This window comes from Paroedura picta, chromosome 5, assembly GCF_049243985.1.
Source record: "Paroedura picta isolate Pp20150507F chromosome 5, Ppicta_v3.0, whole genome shotgun sequence".
NCBI lineage: Eukaryota > Metazoa > Chordata > Lepidosauria > Squamata > Gekkonidae > Paroedura > Paroedura picta.
Window position 1 is genome coordinate 96,582,921 of NC_135373.1, and position 21,369 is coordinate 96,604,289.

Sequence of the window (21,369 nt, forward strand, 5' to 3'; positions counted from 1 at the left end):
TGAAGCTCCCAACAGGAATGGGACCAAGCTGAGTGGGCTGAATGACAGCCCACCGCCATCAAATGGATAGGTGGAAGTTTTGGTCTCCCAGTACTATCATACAGCTGGGCTGGCCAAACTGTAGCTTTCCAGATGTCCCTGGATTAAAATTACCATGAGCCCTTGCCAGCATGGACAGTTGACAGAGGCTCATGGTAACTGTAGTCCAGGGGTGGGCAAACTGTGGCCCTCCAGATGTCCATTCGCTGGCAGGGGCTCATGGGAATTGTAGTTCATGAACATCTGGAGGGCCACAGTTCGGCCCCCTCTGCCGTATAGCCTCTGAGGGACGCACCCTGCAGCTGGATAACCAGGCATTCCAGTGAGCCAGAGCGCTCTTTGCAATGAACACCCAGATCCCCGAGTGCTCTTTTCTATGAAGGATCAACATTCTCTGCATTGTGGCAGAGGAAGGTGGGGTCGGGGAGTGACTCACGAGGGCAACACCACCCTCTGTACCCTCGCAGCTGTTTGCGTGCTTGTGCACATTGTTACCACATTCGTGACTGCGCTTTATTTTTTATGGTTGGCAACCAGGCCTCAAGTGTTCCTAAACAGACCTGCCCCGTGTGTCTTCCCCATCTCTTGTATTACTCACAAGGCTGGAAGTTGCTCTTTCGATCGCTGGCTTCCCCCCCCCCCCGCCCCCTCCCCCCAGGGCTGCTTGCTCCTGTTGTTGCATTGAGTCACTGGAAAGAGACTTTGCAATTGCTGGTTCCCGCCCAGCAACTTCTGGCTGGCTGCCAAGAAAGCAGGGCGTAGTGTATTAATTTTTTTCTCTCTCTCTCTCTCTCTTTTTTTTTCTTGAAAGCCAGACTGATTCATAGAAACTGTTTTAAAACAACAGTCAAAAGACACCACCCCACCGCACATCCCAATACACCAGCAGGGGAAACTTATAACCCCGCCAGCCTGGACACTCCCTTCACTGCAGTTCTGGGCTTCGAGGCAGCAGGAGCGCAAGGCAGCTGACTCCTTCCACGCCAGACTCTTTCCCCTGAAGGTAAGCTCGTTTTCCACATACCTTGCGGCAAAGCTTGGAGATATTTATAAGCTTCTCTTCTTTTCTGGCCTCCAGGAGCTCTTGCCTCTCTTTCCTCCAAATCCATGCTTGCAAAGTCTTTTGAGAGTTTCATCCCTAATGGTGCAGTCCTAAACGGACTTACTCCCTTCTGAGCACACTGACTTCAGAGGACTTAAAAGAGTTGTCACTCTGCTTCGGATTGCACTGTAACACTCTCACCTCTTCAGAATTTACTCCGCTTGGGCAGTCCTGCAGGAACCTTGCCCCCAGGCAGGAGAGCTCAGGCGCTGCAGGGATGCCTTGCCTGGGACAGCCACAACCTGGGTGCTAAGAGAATGACAAAAGCAGAAGCCCCGTGTGTGTGTGTGCAGATCGGAGAGGAAGGTTGGCACATTCCTTGAACAGGCGATTGGCCAACCTCACTGGCAGGCAACAGCCAGGTTTCCAAGGGGGCTGCAAGTCAAGGCAGTGCTAGTATTTTACCTCACTGGGAACACAAGCTTCCCGCAGACCTGTGCTTAGCCCTTCAGCAAAGAGTATTTCATTCAACTTGGAGAGACTCCTAATCTTCCCGTGGACAGGCTCCCTGGGTGGAACAAGTTAAGGTGAAACAGAGGGGGTCGTTGCACAGAAGAACAGAATGACACATGCTGAAGGGAGCTATGTGGAGGCTAGGTTGGGGGACGGTTCCCTAGCATGGCACACCCTCCTGTCTTTACCCAGTTCCCAGCGATTCCTCTGATTCCATTAACAGATGCAACTTGCACTTGTTTTGTTGGGACCATGAACTACGGAACGGGTACCATTACTGTAATATTTGACTGTGGATCGTACCATGCATAGTGGTGTTCAGGAATGCAGATGACATTACTATCAGAGGCAATGTGTGTACCCCGTGATACTCATGCCAAACACTACCTGTACAGAGTGATATTTGAATTGATTGCTATTATTGATTGATCCGAATGACATCTAGAACCAGTTGGTAGTCCTCCCGAGATCTTCCAACTGGGCTTGGCTCTGCCTGCATTGCTGCCCCGCCTTTGCACCTCAGGGGTGGGTGAAGCCAGAGAGCGTTTTTAAGATTATTGCAGCCCAATCATATCCATGATTACTCAAAAGAACCTCCCACTGTGTTCATTGGGGCTTGCTCCTAATTAAATGTGGAGAGGATTGTGGCTACTGAGATTCTCACACTCACAAAAGACCCATCATTAGTGAAAGTACTAGTGCTTTGGAAAGGTTTTTTTTAGGAATGTATTTGATCAAAAGAGGGGTGGATACATTTTATTTGATGACACACACTCCCCTTGGAGGAAAGCAGTTTTACCGAGATGTTGTCCATTCCGACATGTTTTCATGAAGAGGAGGGTCTCTCTGGGCACATGCAGTAAAGGGGATATGTTTGGTTGAAGGAAAGGTCCGTTTGCCCAAAGTATTCCGTATCATCTAGCTTTGCCTCTGGATTCCACCCTGGCTCTAAGTGAAAATGTCCAATCTATTAAAAAATGGGTAAGCTCCAGCGGGACAACAGGAGCTTGATGCCAGACCTATGTAGCTAAGCAGACAGTTGCTTGGGTTTCTGTAACAGGAGCATTTCTTTCTTAATAAGATCAATGTTATGTTTTCATAGAGCACTGAGATTACAAATACCATTATGCTCAACATGGTAGAGCTTTGATATTTTTAAACATAGGGGTGCAATCCAGATGGCTTTCATATACGTTTGATCCTCTATTGAAAATGTGCACTATGTGTACTAGAAGCCATTATGGTTAAAGCGAAGCCACTTCATAGTCAGTATAAATGTTGTCATAGAATCATAGAGTTGGAAGGGACATCTAGTCCAACCCTCCGCATAATGCAGGACACTCACAACCCTATTGCTCATCCACTGTAACATGCCACTCCCTTGAACCCTTGCTGCCTCTCCGTCAGATGGCTATCCAGCCTCTGTTTAAAGATTTGCAAAGATGCAGAACCCACCACCTCTGAGGAAGCCTGTTCCACTGAGAAACTGTTCTCTCAGGACCTCTGAGAAACCACTCTAACTGCCTCTAATGTGTTTGCATCATAGACTTGGGAAATGCAAAAGGCACTTCTGGGAGGCCTGCCATTAGGTTTAAGTCTCCCCTCCTAATTTAGAAGTGGTCCTAAGATCCAGGCCCATTGAGAAGGCCCATGTAGAAGTCAATGAGGTTCTTCAGAGTTTTCTGTCCTCCAGACTCACCCACACCTGGTCCTCCCCTCATTCATTGGCTAAAGCAAAACTGGGTGTGAGGCTGGAAAAGTCCATGAAGGATCAAACCTCATGAGCAGGGAAGCTGTTTCAAAAAATCTGCTCACATTGCAGCCCTGCACTGGGCACATTGCACAAAGGGTAGACAAGATGACTGGGTGGTGCATGGTGTGTGAAGTACCATGTGACAGAAAGCATGACAAGAACTGCCTGGTTCTGCTGACAGATGTGTCAGTTGACTCAATCTATGGTGTATAGAAATGAGGCTGAGAAGATGCAACTTGCTCAAGAAAAATCACATTGCCTTGCCTGCTTCTGCTTCCCAGGGGGCTATTCATTTATCCAACTGCAACTAAAACTGCAAGGACAATAGAAGAGCCCTGCTGGGTCAGACAAAGTCCATCTAGACCAGCATCCTGTTTCTATCCTTGGCTAGCCAGGTGGAAGCCATAGAATCCCACTGGTTTTTCTCCCATAATATTCATAAACCAGCTGCCTCTGAACATGTTTCCATTTTGCTGGCAGAGTTCATTGATTATGACCCAGCAACCATTAATTCCTTTTATTTATTTATTTAAATAAAACTCCCTCAAGCTTTCCTTATAAAAGTCAACATGCTGAAAAGACAGCGTGGTCTGAGTGAGCCAGTGTGTGTCGTGCACTGGCTTGGGAGTGGGAGACACACATTCAAAGCCACGCCCTACCATAGAGTTTGTGGAGTGACTTGGGAGGGGGTCCTTTCCAAATAGTTTATAATTTATATTTTTGGCATTGCAAAGCCTAAGGATGGAATTAAGCTCTAACACCAGCCTTAAGATAGATCTGGATGGGTTTGTGCTTGCACACACCTTAAATAAAATGTTGTTAGTCTTAAAGATGGACTCAGACTTTGTTCCCCAGCCTGGAAGTGTGCACAAGAGTAGACTTGAAGATGTACAATGGGAGCTCCACATCCATAACACCCAGTAATTTGTAAAGGCTGTTATCAGACATGCTCTAGTGCTGCTTTCACACATCATTAAATAATGATAATAGAGTTTCTTATGTGAAACAGGAGAATCCAGTTGCAAATGATGGCTGTAGTGCATTGAGAGAACATTATCCAAAGCACGTGAAACCAAGTGAGGGTCGCTTTGAAAAAAGAGGTTAGGGGTGCATTTGAAACATTGGGAGTTTTTTTGTTTTGTTAAATTGGTACATAGTAAGAAAATGAAAAACATCAGAGATCCTGATTACATCACACGTTAGAGCAGCAGAGAGGCTGTCCTCCCTACCAGTGGGGTGGATCCCACGGGCACCTTCAGCAAAGGGTGGTGTTTCCCTGTTGCACAAGGAGCCTTCTGCTGGAAGTGTATGCAGCAGGGCACGGCTCCCTGTGCCAGAAGGAACCACCCCTGTGGGCATAAAGTTAAGGTTCTGAAGCTCTAGGTACCACTAAGAGTCTCAATAACCGCAAGCCTTTAGTTCTTCCTAGGACAATAACCCCTTTATGCTAGACTGCTCCCATACAAGGGCAAGGTTCTTGGTGTGCCCAGAGGCATCAGCAGCAGCCATGGAGAATTCTCCAGCTGCACCACCAGCATCCCTGCCATCCCTCACTCCCACCATGCTCCCCTGCCACTGACAAAAGAATTAATAATAATGGTAGCCATTATATCACTGCAGTGGTGAAGGGTGATGACAGGCATGAAGGAATAGGGAGGTGAAATTGCCCTGATGAGGTTATGGGTGGGGAGGTTTTCCAAAAATTCAGTTTCCCATCCATTTGGTGACCAAACTCACACTGAGAATGATTTCCAGGGAAAACCTGAAAGATGGACAATTGCATGGCAATGGGAGTGATTGGAAGGCAAGGAAGGGCTAGACATCTTTGCGGAAGCAGCAAGCCCTACAGAGTAGGCTTTGAAGACTGCTTGAAGAGATTTTGGGGAGAGGCCGTAATTCCACACCAGAGCCAGGCACAGTGGAGTTCCCTCTTGCAGGTCTGGATCAGCTGTTGAGTGAGACCTTTATCTGCCAAGGCCCTCGAAAGCTGAGGTCTGCTGAGCCAGAGCAAACACTGAGCTGGATGGGTCAAAGGTCTGCTTCTGGAGGGCAGCTCTGCTGTGTGCTAACTAAGCAGGCATTTCTGCCTTGTTGACCTGACTAGAGTCAGATGTGTTCAGCCAGCCGCAACCTCAGCCCTCTTCCAAACCCCAACGCTGTTGACACTTCCATGCCCCATAAGTCAGCAGGCCCTTTTGCCATTCAACAGGATGAATGCAGGGAAACACACGTGTCCGTGCCCCTCCCTCTGGGACTGTTGGTTCTATGCAGGAGGGATGAGGGTTGTTTCCATTTATTTCTCGGCCACTTCTGACAGGGATGGTGCGTGTGGGGAGGCAGAAGCCAGGTACAGGGGCCTGAAACAGAGGCTTGCAACTCTGAAGTAGGAATAATGGCTCCTTGTTCTTAGAGCACAGGGTCTTGAGGATGGTTGCCAACAAGCCTGGAGAAAAATGTTCTGTCACTTTAACAGAGACTTAATGGTGTGCTATTTCCTAGGTGATGCTATTTACCTCCATGACACAAAAGGCTTCAGCTGTGCATTTCCATGGGAGGGAAAGTACTTCCCACCTCTCCTTCATGGCCTGTTGGCAGCCCTACTTGAGAAAGCTGTGCAGTTTAGAAATGACTCTTCATCACTCACCTCAGCATTGTCTGGTGTTCCTTAGCGGGGCGACAAGATTTGCTACATAGACAAGCAGTTATATTGTCATAGAAAGCCAAAGACCCCATTACACATCACCAGTGCACCTTGAAACAGCTGTCTTAAGACCTGTACAGGTGACACTTCAAGGTGAATCAAACTGCTGAGGGCAAATAGGATTGGGTCTCCTGGCCATGACTTGGGGAGGATGACAGAAGGTCCAGTGGAGGGCCTGTGACCCACTGGCAGAATACATGTTTTCCTGGAGGAGGGTCCTGCCTCTCAACCCTGTCAGCTCCAGCCAGTTAGATAAGAACCTTATCTGCCTGAGACCCTGCAGAGCTGCTGCCAGTCATAGTTGGTAGCCCTGGGGCCAAATGGATACATGGTCTGATGGTATTAGATGAATCTCTGATAAATGGGGCAGCAAAATAAATACTGACGGAGATCCACAGTGATTGCAATCATTTGAAAATGTCTCTGGACTAACTGAAGGCAGTTCTTGAAATCTTGGAGGACTTAAGGTCTTCCAAGGACCGGACAAAGAGCACTCAAGGATATTGCTTCCCAGAATGCCTTGTGCTCCCCAGTGCAGCTGTGTTTTACCTTTTGAAAAGCTGTTAAGTCAGGCTGATGCTTCAGGCAAGACTCTTTACAAACATTAGCAAGCCGCTGTTTATTTACTCACTTTATTTATAGTCCACCTTTCCCGTTGCAACTCAAGGGGGATTACGCAGGGAAAAATAAAGTACTCAAAGAGTATACAATCAACAAGCCCAAGTGTTTAAATAAGCATCCAAAAAGCGTACAGAAAGACATCAAGTGCTTTCACAGTGAGATCTTCCTGGGCATTCTCCACCGAATTCCAAATTCTTGCTTGTCTTCGGGGGAGGGGATTTCTGCATGATATTGATTATACATTTACTGTCCACCTCTCTCACTGACACTCAAGGTGGGTATCAGAATGATAAAACAATGCTATAAGAACCAGTATAACACATAAACAGTGCAATAAAATTGATCACACAGTTACAGAACAATTAAAGTAATAGAAAAGTGAGCTATATTTAGAGACAGAGACCACTGTTTCTGTATCCAGAAAGAAAGGTATTTATTTAATTCACTTAAACTTTAGTTTCTTCTTCATTTTAACCTCACAACCACCCTGTGATTAGACACTGACTTTGTGACTAGTCCAAGGTCACTCAGCAAGTTTCCATGGCAGAGTGGAGATTAGAATTTGGATCCCAAAGCAGGCTTAGGGACAGTGAGAACATGTTCCACCTGTTTTAACACTGTAGCAATGTCCAAACCTCAGATTTTTGAAAGTCACTAAAACCCACTGGAAGTAGGGTGGAGAATGTGAGCACAAAGGGAAAGTCGTGTTGCCAACTGCAGCCTGGGAAATTCCTGAAGGTTTGAGGCCTTTGGAGGGGGGAATCTGTTGCACCAGACTGTCTGCGCTCCAAAGCTTCCATTTTCTCTAAGGGTACTGATTTTGTAGTATGAATATCAGGTGTAATCCTGGGAAAGTTCCAGACCTCGCTGGGGGGTTGCTAACCCTAGGGAAAAGACTGGGGAACTGTCCTGTACTGTGGCTGCATTGCAGCTTTCAATATGTTTGCAGCCGCTATGAGACCAAAACAGAAACCCACCCTAGTATGATTCATTCTCCTTTCTCGAAAGGTACTGCTGCATAAAGAAGTATGTTGAGACATTCTTTTTCCTGTTTAGTTTGGTGTGGTGGGGAAAGATTTCTAGCTAATTAAAGGGGATTCCACCATGTTTATTCATTGCATTGCAAGAAACAGGAGCCCACAGACCACTGGAATTTGGGCTAAAACATTTGTTGGCGAGATTTAAATTGCCTTTCTTTTCAGTGTAAAACTGAAGGACCAGAGTCCTGCTGTGCTCCCTGCTGCCAAAGATGTGGGTGTCTGGGGAATCCTATATTCCCAGCTGGCCCCACCCAATTCCCCACCTCTTTAGGCATCATCGTGATTCTTGGGAGGCCTCTATGGTAATTGCGTAGGGTGTGTGTTGGCGCCTCTTGATAAAAAAGAGCAGAGTGCAAGCACATTTTCCCATCTTATAGTCCCTGTTCTGAGTAGGAGCGCTGAAAGCAGAAATGTTGGCGTCCAAGGTTCAGGGAATTGCTGTTCCTGGGCAGTGGCCCTGCTAAAGGAAGGAAGGACTTGGGAGAGGAGGATGAACCATTGACGTGCCTTGAGGGTGGATCCACTACTTAGCATCTGCTTTGCAGGCGGAAGACCCAGTCATTTACCTCTGCCTAGGCCCTGGAGCTCGGCTGCCCGTGAGAGCAGATAATGCTGATCTTGAGGCACCAGTGATCTGATCGAGCAGAAAGCAGCTTCATGTGCCCCAAGGACTTGCTACTGGCTCTTTTGTAGTGCTGCTCATGGCCAATCAACTTCACTACAGCAGATGAGTACTGAAGGTGACTTTCACAGACATCCTTTAACCTCCTTATGCCCCATTCAGGCTCCCTCCCCCATAGTCATTATTTCCCCTATTTTAAATGTATGAGTAGAGAAGTAGGTTTTAAAACATTGACAACTATTCTTGATAAAATAATGCCAAGTACAAGGTATTAGTGTACGTGATGCTTGAATCAAACATCCAAGAGAGGAAACTTGTTGACAGCCGTCTGTCACTCGGGCACTGATGATGTCAACCGGCTTCTGCAGCTGGACTTAATCCACTCCCATTAGTGTACACTTTTCACAGCTCGGAGATAAATGTTATCGCTGGTTAATTGCAGTCAATCAAGTCACTCACTGGTAGGTAAAGCAGGCTCAAGGCAATGACCAAGCGGGAAAGTTGTTCATGAGTCAGGAAGAAGGCCTCTTTTTCTTTCCACAATGACTAATGTGCTGATGCGTGGGTGGCCAGCTAATAAACATTTTTCATGGGCTAGTAACTCTGTGAAGTTACTTGCAGGGCTACCTGAGAGGCATCATTGCCTCTGCCAGAGGGAGCTGGAAAGTTGGTGATTCTAACCAGGAGCCAGATGTAGGACACTGGAGATGAAACACAAAAGTATCTTTATCCTTTTCTTTTGTTTTTCTTTGTGATAAGTCATAAAGCTCAGCAAGCCTCGCTTATGAAAACACACATGATTTTTATTGCCCCGTTCAGCTCAAAGGCAGAAGATGTACATGTAGATTCTTGCAGTGGGACTGCAGCCAAAAGCAAGTGTCAAGGTGAGAACTAGGTTGCATTTCTGAATTCTAACTCGAGTCCTCCCCACCATGCTTATTTGCCTCTGAGGCAGATCCCACTAAAAGCAGTTAAAAGTCATGCAAGAAGAAATTCAAAAGGTATACCAATAATCAGCAATGTGAGACCACCAGTAAAGCCAGTGGATAATCTGAGCAGTGTTATGATACAAGCCTCACCAGGATAAAGTTCACAATAAGAATCAGAACAGAAAGAGGGGGGGGTACTTGAAGATAAGCTTTAGGGAATACTCCTGAGTACAGCTCCAAGTGCTTCGTGCATCCACGGGAGAATAGTTACAACACTCCTAATAAGATAGACCTAATAAGATATCCTCATCCTACACATAGGGTCTAAAGCTTAGAACAGGAATTACTTGCCTAAGGTCACTCAGGTGAGTTCATGGCAAGGTCTTGATTTGAACCAGGCACTTTCAGTTCAAATAAATGTGCTCTTCTAATTCAGAAATCAACTCTTCTCTCATTTTATTTCTTACTTTCCTGTAACCTGGGGGGGAGGAGTAAGGAATAACTGAGTTGGTGTGGGAAGTGCCTATGCTTAATAGGAGGAAACCAAGGATCCCTTACTGCCTGCTTGTTACAGAGGTATGGCTCCATACCATGTCTCATTCAAGAATGGCTTGTGGTTTGGTTGTGGCAAATGAATAGCATCTCTGGAATGATACATGCATGCAATTCTTCCAGGACCAACATTAGGAGAGTTCTGGGGGCCAGTCCTTGGTCTGCCACCATGCAACCTCACCATGAACCCCCTCTCCCTGCACATTCATACTGTTGGAAGGACTCCCTTCCTCAGAGGAAGTGGACCCTTCTGTTGCTCAAGCATCTGCTTCTTGCCTTCGACCTCCACGCAGCGATGGGCTAAGGTCCCAAAGAAAGAACCAGGTGCATGTGGCCGCTACTAGCATGAGGTCAAGCATGAGGTCTAGCTGGGGTTCTGGCAACCCTGAATGGGGACATTCCTGAAGATTTGGGGAGGGGCTCGTGTAGCCTAGGGGAGGAGGGGAACATTTGCAGAATATAATATCATACTATCCTCCCAGCGCTCCCCAAAACTCTCTCAATAAGGCCTCTAGTAATTAGCCATTTAAAAAGGAGGCGGGGGGGGGCGGGGGGAGGAGAAGATTCTTTGCAGAGACTCTCCCGGGGCAATGAGGGGGGCACAGAACTCGCGGCAACGCATCAGGTCCGGCTGCCAACTCTGGGCTGGGAAATCCTGGAGTTTGGTGCAGGCCGCCCTCTAAAGCAGCCAGCTGATCTCTGCCGCCTGCACCTTGGCCACCCTCGCCCCTCAGTAGGCACCCAAGTGGGCCGCGCAGAGCTGCCTTCGCTCCCCTGCCCTCCCGCAAGCCTCTTGCAGCCCGCCTCTGTTCCCGGCCGCGCCTCCCCGCACGTCTGGCGCTCCCCCTGCCTTCCTGCGCCCCTCTCCCCGCCCCGTCCAGCCCGCTGCCATCCTGCGAATGAATCAGAGGGAGCCGCGCGAGGAAAGTGGCGACGTCGCTCATGTTTTCCATCCCTGCCCTCACCGCAGGCGGCAGCCCCGACCCTCCCGCCAGGACGCGGGCTCTGGGCACGGGAGAGGGGAGGAGGATGGGGGGGGGGAGTTTCCAACGCATGACGGGTTTCCCCTCCCGGGAAAGGCCCCCGAGCACCCGCCAGGCCCGCCCCACGCAGCTGCCTTCGATCCAGCGGCACCTTCAGCTCAGCAGCTGGCCGCGGCTCTCCAGGGTGGCTCTGCAGGGCGGGCGCCCCTCCCGCCCTTTTGAAATGGGGCTCCTGCAGATCGCAGGGAGGCGCTTCCGAGGGCCAGTCCGGGGGAAAAGTTTCGCCCCTCCGCTGGTTTCATGTCGCCCAGGCTTGCTCAAGCAGGGTTTCATGATGGCCCTGGAGGGGTTTCCTGAATGGGCGGGAGTTAATTTTTTAATCTATTTTTTAAAAATGTGTTAAACATTTATCAAGTGATATGATCCTATGTGGCCATGTTGCCCCGCCTCCCCTCCAAAGTAGCCAGTGATGGGCCTCCGGGTTGCAGCTTCACTTCCCAACCATATTATGCAGGATCGCCTGTTCTGGGCTTTCTTAAAGCCTGAAGAATGTTTCAGACAGTTCTCAACAAAGGCGGATTCAGGCCCTTTTTAAAAAACCGGCTTTGGTTTAGTTCCCTGCCAGCCGTTAGCCCTCCCAGGCAGTGCGTGCACGTGCAGAGTACAAATCGTGGGCTCCTAAAGCAGCGGGGTGCTTGAAGTTTGGCACACAGACAGGCGACACACCCTCCCAGGAGATTTGCCCTGTGGGAACACCCGACCTGCCCAGTCAGGCTGAAGTGTCAGGGACAAGAGTGTTCAGGCTCTGCGCACCTGTGGCACTGTGGGCGGGGAGGGAACCACACAGGGATTGTACCAAGAAGGCAAGCCTAGGCAGCATTGATTTGGCTTTGGCTTTGGCTTTTGGCTTAAGACCTCATTGCAGTCTCTGGGTGTGAGTGTGGGTGTGTCAGGGGGAGCCCTGTTGTCTCTGGCAGCTGGGAGTGACATTATGTTGCAAGAGATGAAAATTGATTGAGGGACATTATTTTCTGTGTTTGGACTGCATTGCTAACTGTGTTTATGTTTGGTAAGCCACTTGGGCATTCCGGAAAGGTGGGCTATAAATGTTTTAAAGAAGAAACAAATGAGTCCAGGAATGGTGAAATCCTCACATTACGTGGCCTGATAAGAGGTTATCCTGGGACCCTGGATTTCCCATTTATATCCTCTCACCTCTCCCCCCAACAAGCATTCATTTTCTGTATCAGGAAGGAAGGGTGACTTCATTCATGGAGCAAATACACTTTCCCTGGAACAATTCATAGATATTGCTCCATCAGGCCTGTGCGCAGGATTTTAAAAGAGGGGTGGTGGTGGCTGACAATACATTCCGGAAACTTTGTGAAAGTTCTTAATTACTATAGGGTTTTCCCCCCACTTTTTCTTGAATTTTTGAACTGCCTTCCCAGCGGACTGGCTCAGGGCGGTGTGCAACATATCATTTACATAAAATGGTTAAAACTGTTCATTAATTCAGTTAATAACAATTAAAACTAGTTTGTAGCAGCAAATAATTTGGGCACTGAATTTTAGTACCAGCTGGTAGCGTCAATAGTCTCAGTTTTTTGTCAATTCTGGAACTAGAATGTAATCAGGGTGTGTCTTCCTAGTAGGCAGGCAGGGCCCAGTTAAAATTTAGGCATATAAGAACCTTCTTCTTCTTCTATATGTGCATTCACTGTATGTAACATGCAAACAGGGCTTATGTGTATCTGTGGGGACATGAGGGGTGCTGGTCAGGTGAGCATACTAGCTGTCTGCTATATAGATGAGCCACAGTCCATTGGAGAGCATCACTCCGGTTGTCCTGGCAACTGGCTCATCCTCCTATATTATGGAGAGCATCACCCCAGTTGTCCTGGCAACTAAATCATCCTCCTATATTATTATGAGAGGTGGGATTCCCTTTATTTCTTGTAGGTCCCTTATTCTCTGTCCTTCCATGGTGACTGTGCTTTTCATGAAGATGGATTCAGATGGGTAGCCATGTTGGTATGAAGCAGCAGAACAATGTTAGGGTCCAGCGGCACCTTTATGACCAACAACATTTTTATTTTGTGTGCAAGCACCCATCCTCAGATACCTGGTATGCTTTTCATGGTGAGGCTTCCCTACCATAGAGAATTGCTCGCTTGTGCTTGAATCATGTTTTGAAAGACCCTAATCGGTGCTTTCTTGGGTTAGAACTGCTCAGCAGCATTGTGTCCATTCATGCCTCTGAGCGGCTGCAGAAATTACAGCTGCTTTGGAACTCCCAAAAGCTCGGCAAATACTCCCTTTTCCTTCCCCATACCAGGCAGTTTTTCTGAATCCTTTTATCTGTCACCACCAGAAGCTTATTCAAACATGCAAGTTCTTCTGTAGCACTTGGCCAGCCCTCCCTTCCTCCTGTCATGACTAGTTGATGATCCAGAGAGGGGGGAAAAGTGAGGGAAGTCTCCTCAACTCACTGACATGGGCCTGCGCAAAGGGCTGTCAAGTTGCAGCTGACTTATTATGACCCCAGTAAAGGGCTTTCAAGGCACATGAGACCTTCCCCTGCAGTCTGAGGCCTCCCATCCAATTACTAACCAGAGCTGATGCTGCTTAGCTTTCAAGACCGGATGAGCTCAAGTTGTATCTTTTCACCTTCCTTTTCCCTTTCCCCACTTCCTTTTAACCTTTAGTTGAATATTGAACTGTCATTCATGACAGATATTAAATGCAAGCAGCAGTTGTATTCTACACATGTGAGGCGGTGTGGATGAGGGTTGAGAGTCTGCAGCGACCATTTCTCCTCTGTGTCCTTTTTCCAAACAGAGTTTCTACATGCTTGTGTCCTCTTACAGTGCCTGGCTTTGCTGGTGGGTCACTTGCCTGTGATCTGACATACTAAGCAACCAACAGTGCAATCCCATGCAGTTACTGCAGTCTAAACGCACAGATTTCAGTGGGATCAGTCTGGAAGAACTCTGTTTAAGTTTGTACTGCAAGCCCATGAATGCATTCATTGTCTTGGCTCGCTCTTCCTACATTCCAGATCTGTGGTACAGATTTGATCTTTTCACATGACAGAAATGAAGGGGGCCAGGGTTACTTCTTTGATTCTTTGTTCAGAGGTGTAAAGGGAGGGTGTTCTTTGAGTTGGGTGAGGTCACATGGACACAGCAAAAGCACGTGTTGAACACTGAGTGGATATTTCCATTCTCTTTTTTCCACTATGTTACAACTCAGTCCTAAACGGCTAGGATCTTCCACTTCTACTTGACTCATTTCCTGCTTTTGCAGTTGGGGTTATGGTTTGGAAAGTCACCCTGTCACTTATTTAGAAGGACTTTAGGGCATGGATTCTAACCATAAAACAGCTGAACTGGAGACTATAATTAAGTGCTCCATCACAGTGTCTCTATTCACCTACATCTGCTACTGATGCTTATTCATTTGGTACCATCTCCCCCCCCCCTTCTCCCCATGGCTGAAAGTCCTGATCCAAGTGGAAGAAGACAAACACAGTAAAGGATGTGGTTGGGTAGATGTATTAGACTAGAGAGCCAGCTTGGTGTAGTGGTTAGAAGTGCCATCTTCTAATCTGGCAAGCCAGGTTTGATTCCACACTCCTCCTCCACATGCATACATCTGGGTGACCTTGAGCTTGCCACAGCACTGATAAGGCTGTTCTGACCAAGCAGTAATATCAGGGCTCTCTCAGCCTTACCTGCCTCCTGTCTATTGTAAGGAGAGGAAAGGGAAGGCAATAGTAAACCACTTTGAGACTCCTAAAGCGTCATATAAGAACCAACTCTTCTTCTGCATGATGCAGTGATGTATGATGCAGTGCATGCCTATGAATGTTTACTCAGAAGTAAAATCCACTGAATATAGTGAGGCTTACAAGTAAGTGTACATAGAATTTCAGTCCATGTCTTCATCAGACTTCACCCTGAACATTAGTACTGCCTTTCTATCTGTTGTTCCATGAATCCTCATGGTAGGTATTTTGGTCTGGAAAAGAGAGATGCAGGTCTCTCACCTGGCTCAAAAAGTAATTGCACACTTTTTCTCACCCCCCCCCCTTGGGACTGGAGGTGGCAAACCAGCAATCAAGCAAGACTTCCAGGAACAGGGTCCCAAACACAGGAGGCCAACGGCATAGAGGAAATAAAGGGAAATGGCACAGTTGTTTACAAAATACTGCTGTGGGCTATATCACTGGGAGGAAACCTGAAGAATAGGGTAGAATTAGATAAAAATTATAAACAGAAGTCACCATTCCTAGGTGTTCCTTCAATTTGATCGTGGCAAGCAAAGCATTTTACTGCCAAGGGTAGGTTGTTTTCTTTTCCCAGAAAAGACAGACATCTCCTTGGTGCTTCCTTTTCAAAGGAAACAAATGCCACATGGCATGGGATTATGACCTCACCCAGTCATTTCTGTTTGATTCCCAGGGGTGGTTTGGGATATCTCATTTCCAATAGAGAAAGAAATGAATTAAGCATGGAGGCCCCATAATGAAATGTACATCTCTAAGCAAGGTGGATGATTATCCATCCAGCTTCACATGGCAGAAGGAAGGGTGTGGGCCATTGATGTTGAGGAACAGAACCGCCAGCTAAGGAAATGAATGTAATTGCAAAGACAGAAGATTGCCAAAACAAAAGATGGGGTGAGGTGCATCCTGTGTCTCCCAGAATCCAAAACAAGGTCTTGCGCTGCAACCATGTGCAGATTCATGTGGGAGTCAGTCCCCCTTGAACTCGGTTGGTGAGACATGCACAGGACAGAGCTGTCAGTTTGCAGTCAGAGGGACTTACTTGGTTTTGCCTGGGCAGTTGAAACAGAATAATGTTTTTGGGGTGCAGGTCCAGGTATAGAAATATTGCAAGTGCAAATGACTACTTTTCATCTGCCTGAAGTGTGTCTTGAAGAATGCAAAGGGATAGTTTCACAACCTAGTCAGACCACTGGTTAAAAGGAGGGGGATATTGCCAAACAATGCAAGGGCATGGCAGCATAGGGAGGGGAAGGAAGGGAAGACCCCCACACACACATAACACACACACACATCTTTGCATCCCAAAAGAGATCAAATCACTTTTTTAAAAGCACAGAAGAGTGAAACTAAAGGAAGGGCTGGGGGCAGAGAAGGTAGACTATAAATGGGGAACATGTGTGACTCCGCAGAGCAATGGGTTTCCACAAAAATCTGAAAAGGGAAGCTTAGGCCAGCACTGCACTGCCACCATCTCCCCCCCCCCTTCCTGTGGCTCATCTCCTGTGACGTGTCTCCCTCATAACCACCATACTTTCCTTTCCTATAACAACTGACAGCAAACATTGAGCTGACAGCTTTACAAAGCCCCTTGACAAATCAGTGAAAACAGTGTTCTTCACTCAGGGATCAACCTTGCTTTTGCCCAGATCAATGGGGCAGACAACCCCAAGAGAACTTGTTCACTCTTTCAGGGCTAAAAGAAACCAAGATTTTATTTGTTAAAGACACACTTAAACGTGTGACCTCGAAATTTAATCTTGGAATTTAAAGTATTTTCTTGCAGTCCTGATTTGTTCACAATAGGACTTGTTGACATAAGTGGCCTTGGCAGATCAGATGACATTTTAAGGCTGTGATCGGGTATGCGATAGAAGGAATACTGGGAGGGGTCTTAGTATCAGGTCTTTCTTTCTCCAGAATCATTGATGCTTTATGGAACCTGGGGGGGGGGGGGGCAGGTTGCCAGCATTCCAAGGGTGCCAATCAAACAACTTGTTGGAGACGCTGCAGGATTCTCCAAGCTGGAACTAACACATGGAGATTCAAAACAAAAAAATGATTATAAGATTTAGTTTCAGCGGTGCCTACAAGTGGCATTGGCTTATTTAAATACTTATATGCCCCTTTCATCTTCAGTGGAGATCAAAAGCAGCTTACAATAGTGTTCTTCCCTTCTCCATTTTATACTCTTCCATTTTATACTCAAAACAACCCGACAAGGTAGAGTGACTGGTGCAAGGTCACCAGAAAGTCTCCATGACAGAGTGGGCATTTCAATACAGTTCTCCCTGATCCTAGTTTGACACTACCCACTATTGAGCATGGGAGTTTAAAAGTGGAAGGCATCTGGGCCTGAGCAGTGTCCTGACGTGTTTCTTTACTGTCTGCTGTGCAATAGAATGGGTGCCATTCACTCCTGCAGGGAAAAGGAAAACAGATCATGGGAGCACAAGCTGCCTCCAATGGTTTGGCCTGCAGTGATGATTGTCCACAAATGAACTCTGCGGGGAGCACACCTTCAGCAAAGGGTTACTCTTCATGAACTAGCACCCTTTGGGGGGGAAGCAGATGGAGCCTTTACCCTTCCTCTGGGTCATCAGTCCGCCCTTAGTGGAGGGTGACCACACATACCTTTTTGTCAAGGCAAGCAAGGAGCAGCTACCACTTCTGCACCACTGCCAAGCCATTTGACTCACACCTGGCTGGCAGTGGCACAGTCCAGGAGGGGATGCCCTTTGCCTCTGGGGCTGCCAGCAGCCAGGAGGAAGCAAACTCCTGTGGAATTGCAGCAGAAGCAGTGGCCAAGAGGACCACGTGTCTTCCGTTTCCCAACCAAAGCTGACGGCACCATGGAGAAGCCCTGCAGTTAATCAGAACTTATTTCTCAGGCAGAACAGGAAGGGAAAATGAATCAACTTAATTACAACACAAATGGCATCTTTCTTCAGACATGTACTGAGGCAAATTCATTGTATCTAAAAAAATGGGGAAGCTGCTGGCTTGAAAGCGAGGCTTGTTCTTGGGCACGGACCATTACAGTACCTTCATTGATCCGTCTCCTCCAGTAATGGGCCTTCTTAAATGTCACTGGCACAGCCCACAAAGCAGTTCACATGTTGCCTGTGGACATGCCAGCCCTCACTCTGCTCACCGGGGACCAGTTTGTATACCCAGCTGAGCCAAGCGGGAGAGGGTTTCCTCAACTCCACCAGGTCAGGCTGCCAGTGGAGAGATGGCAAGTTTGACTGTTTCCCTCCTCTACGTATACACCCCCTCCCTCCCCTAAAGGAAGGGATGTTTGTAGCAATGTGTCCCTCTTCAAGTTGGCATGTCTCCAGTGTTTTGTACGTGCATGATCATTTGGAAATATCCTGAGATTCAGCACCACTTTCATACATTCTCCTTGTGATTCTTTTTCTCCTTCCAGAACATTCTCGGCGTTAGAGATACCTCTGCAGCAGAGCCAAGATGTTGGTGCTACTGGCTGGTATTTCTGTGCTCCACATTGCCACGGTTATCATGCTGTTTGTCTCCACCATTGCTAACGTAAGTAACCAGTCAGCAGACACACAACCCCTATCACTGCTCCTGGGGACTGTTAAGACTGTGCTTTTTGATCTCCAGTTTGGTTACAGATCAAGGAAAGGAAGCATTCTTCAGAGGCTTGTATGAGGGCCAGCTCAGTGGTTCTTTGAGACAGCAAAAAGACAAATTGTGTTCTATATGGCTTAAGGTCCCTCAGCTTTGCATACCCGCCACTGAAAGCCCAAACACAAGTTACGCCCTGAGAACAGGAATGTTTCCTATTAACTGAAAGAAACCAACAATTCAAGGCAGCCTAGAGGTGTGGAAAGAACGGGTGGCGTTTCCCCTCTCCTATCCTGTGGTAGAAAACACCTGGGCACTCCCCAGTCAAAAACCAGTTGAGTGAGTGAGATTAGAAGATAATAGTGTTGAGATGCTGTATCACCCCACCTGCCAGACTGTCTGCTGTATAATTATAAGGTGCTCCCCTGCTTGTCTGTTTCTGGAACTATAAAATATTCTCACGAACTGTTTGGGCAAAGTCAAGCATGGTGATGATTATTTAATTTCATTCTTGGTTGGGCACATCTGGTTCTCTGCTGGGGGAGGGGCTCAGAATTTTCCTGTTCTGACCAACGGCTTCCTAATGCTGGAAACAGGAATAGCCTTTGAAAGCAAAGGGAGGCCTTGATGTGGGCTCCCTCTCCGCTGCTATCTGAGTGGCCTCCATTTCCCAACGTCAGTGCTGCAGTTGGGCTGCCCAGAGCTCCTGGTAACTTGTTCAGCAGATCCGGGGTCAGATGAAAAGCTCTCCGCAGGCCAGCTGTGCTCACTGGGCCCTCAGGGGCCCACCTCCTGGTCTAGACAGGCCCCTCTCTATTGGAAGGAGAGCACCGCATTCCGCCCACCCTGCAGTTGCCAGAACTGCCTGGTTTTGCCATTGCATGCGAGTACACCCTGGACAGCAGCTGTACCAAAGTAGTTGCTTGCTTCTCGGCTACTTTTAAAAATATAACATCAAAGGGAAAAAAATTAAAACAAGTGGAAATAATTAATTTCAGAAGGTACACTGGAACAAAATAATTGCATGTGTTACATAACTAGGCTTATTGTTGAAACTTGGGTGGATGTTAATGTTCACATGTAGCTACTGACAAAACCAGATATGTTTGTAAAGGTCCTCCCCCCCGTCCCCCCATCCCCAGTACATTTCTTCCCCTCTTTTCAAACAGACATCAGCAAATGCTGATAATTAGATCTGGCTGAGATTCATGGTGAGCTTGAGACCTTTTCTGTAATCTTAATTTTTCAAATCACTCTTTATGCTAAAACAACAGACATCCGTGTCGCCCGTTAAAGGCCAGGCTCGTTCAACCAATTAGACGCTTGAGTCCCCTTTTGTTCTTGCTCCAAGATCATCTCATCATTATCCTGCTTTGTCTCCTCGCGACTGTCCTTAACTGACTCGAGTCACCATCAATTAATTTAAGAACCAAAAGCCTCCCAGACCCCTCCTCTCACGCCACTTCCTTTTCCCTTCCCCACTGCTTATGCCTACAGTGCTCCCTGGTGGACACTCACATGCAGAAACATTATCCCAGCACAGCAAACACCACACCTACAGAGAGCCCTTGGAGGCACACTTCAGGAGGCTGAAGCAGACTAATTCATCCTTTCGGCTAAGCCCGGGAATGCAGAACAGCCAAAACCATCAAAAAAAAAAAGAAATATAAATTATTTTGATAATTCATGGTTGATTAGTCCTCCTTGATTCCAAGGGACGTGCATCATAATGAATAATTATATAAGTCATATGTTTTCTGTTTGATTTTTTTCATCAAGCACCACTGCCTGTTGGTCAGGGTGCTTCTTGCAACAAAAGTCAGATTATGTTCACAAAGAGGAGAAGGTTCAGACCTCTTTGTGCCGGCAGCATCTAGTCACTGAACGGCGAGATCAGCTGTCTGTGGCAAGGGAGGACGGCCTGCATTTTCAGGAGGGAAGAATGCAAACTATCTACCGGTTTGTCAGACATTCTAGTTTGAAGGGAGGTTTGTGTTCCGAGAATCGGGGACGCAGAAGCAACAAAAAGGCCAGCCCTCAGCTTTGCAGCAAAATCTGTTTAATGTCAGTGTGGGCCTGACCCATAGATTTAGGTAGCCACAGATAGGGCCCATAGAATATCACAAGGAAGAAGGGGCTCTCTCCTTTTTTTTGTGATGAGTTTCAATACAAAAAACAATGCTTCCTTTACCACACAGGCCTGCACAGGCTTACACCCTTCCAGTTCCACTGACTTCAATAGACTTATAAGGGTGCTCAGAATCGCTCTTGTCAGTCAGATAAATTCCTCAGTATATTCATAGGGATGAGCCGGTCAAATGCCCTGAAAGACAACACCCTGAAAAACGGCAGCAAGTATTTCATGCTGCAAGATTTCAGCCAGCAAGTATTCCTCTGCAGAGAAGAACATGGTTCTCCTCACCATGGCACTCCGTCAGGAACTTGGAGTGATCTTTGATGCCTCCCTTACAATGCAGGCACAGGTCACTAAGGTAGCTCTGCAGGCTTTTCTCCATCTGTGCCAGGCAAAGCACCCTATCTGACCCCAGAACACTGGCCACACTGATCCATGCGACGGTCACCTGTAACTTGCTCTATGTGGGCCTGCCCTTGGCCTTGATTCAGAGACTGCAAATGGTGCTAAATGCTCCTGCTTGGATCCTCACCAGGACACTGTACAATGCCCATATTAGACCTGTCCTCCAACAGCTGCACTGGCTATTGGTTGAATTCCAGGTCAAATTCAAGATACTGTTTTTGACCTTAAAGGTTTTATGCCTCTCCCAGTGCACCCCCAGAAGAAAACTAAGATCATCTGGTGCTAGTAGGCTGATGAGCCCTGCCCCAAAAGAAGTGTGTCTGACCTCGACCAAGGCCAGGGTCTTTTCAGTCTTGGCCCCAGCGTGCTAGAATATGCTGCCTGCAGAGACCCAGTCCCTGGCAAAGTTCCACAGGGCCTGTAAAATGGCGCTATTCCACCAGGCATACCGTTGAGGTCGTGGCAAACAAATGAAATCATTGGGCCCCCCCTGTCCCCAAGTACATCAACATAGATGGCCTGAAGACATAGGAATAAGAACTAGGTGATATAACTGGGGCACTCAGGGTTGTAGTTTTTATGGGGTTTACTGTTTTATCGTTTTACCAGAGTTCATATTATGGAGAAGTTTAAAGTTTTGTTTTTATAAACTAG

General features: G+C 47.3%; 1 protein-coding gene across 1 annotated transcript in view; it reads left to right on the forward strand.

Moving 5' to 3' along the window:
- The first annotated feature begins 856 nt into the window (after positions 1-856).
- The window catches only part of EMP1 (epithelial membrane protein 1), a 28,218-nt gene continuing 7,705 nt past the window's right edge, over positions 857-21,369 (forward strand). The window contains exons 1-2 of the mRNA XM_077339264.1: positions 857-1,042; positions 18,016-18,134. Coding sequence (XP_077195379.1) covers positions 18,057-18,134 — 78 coding nt within the window. The 5' untranslated portion in view covers positions 857-1,042; positions 18,016-18,056. The remainder of the gene's footprint in view (positions 1,043-18,015; positions 18,135-21,369) is intronic.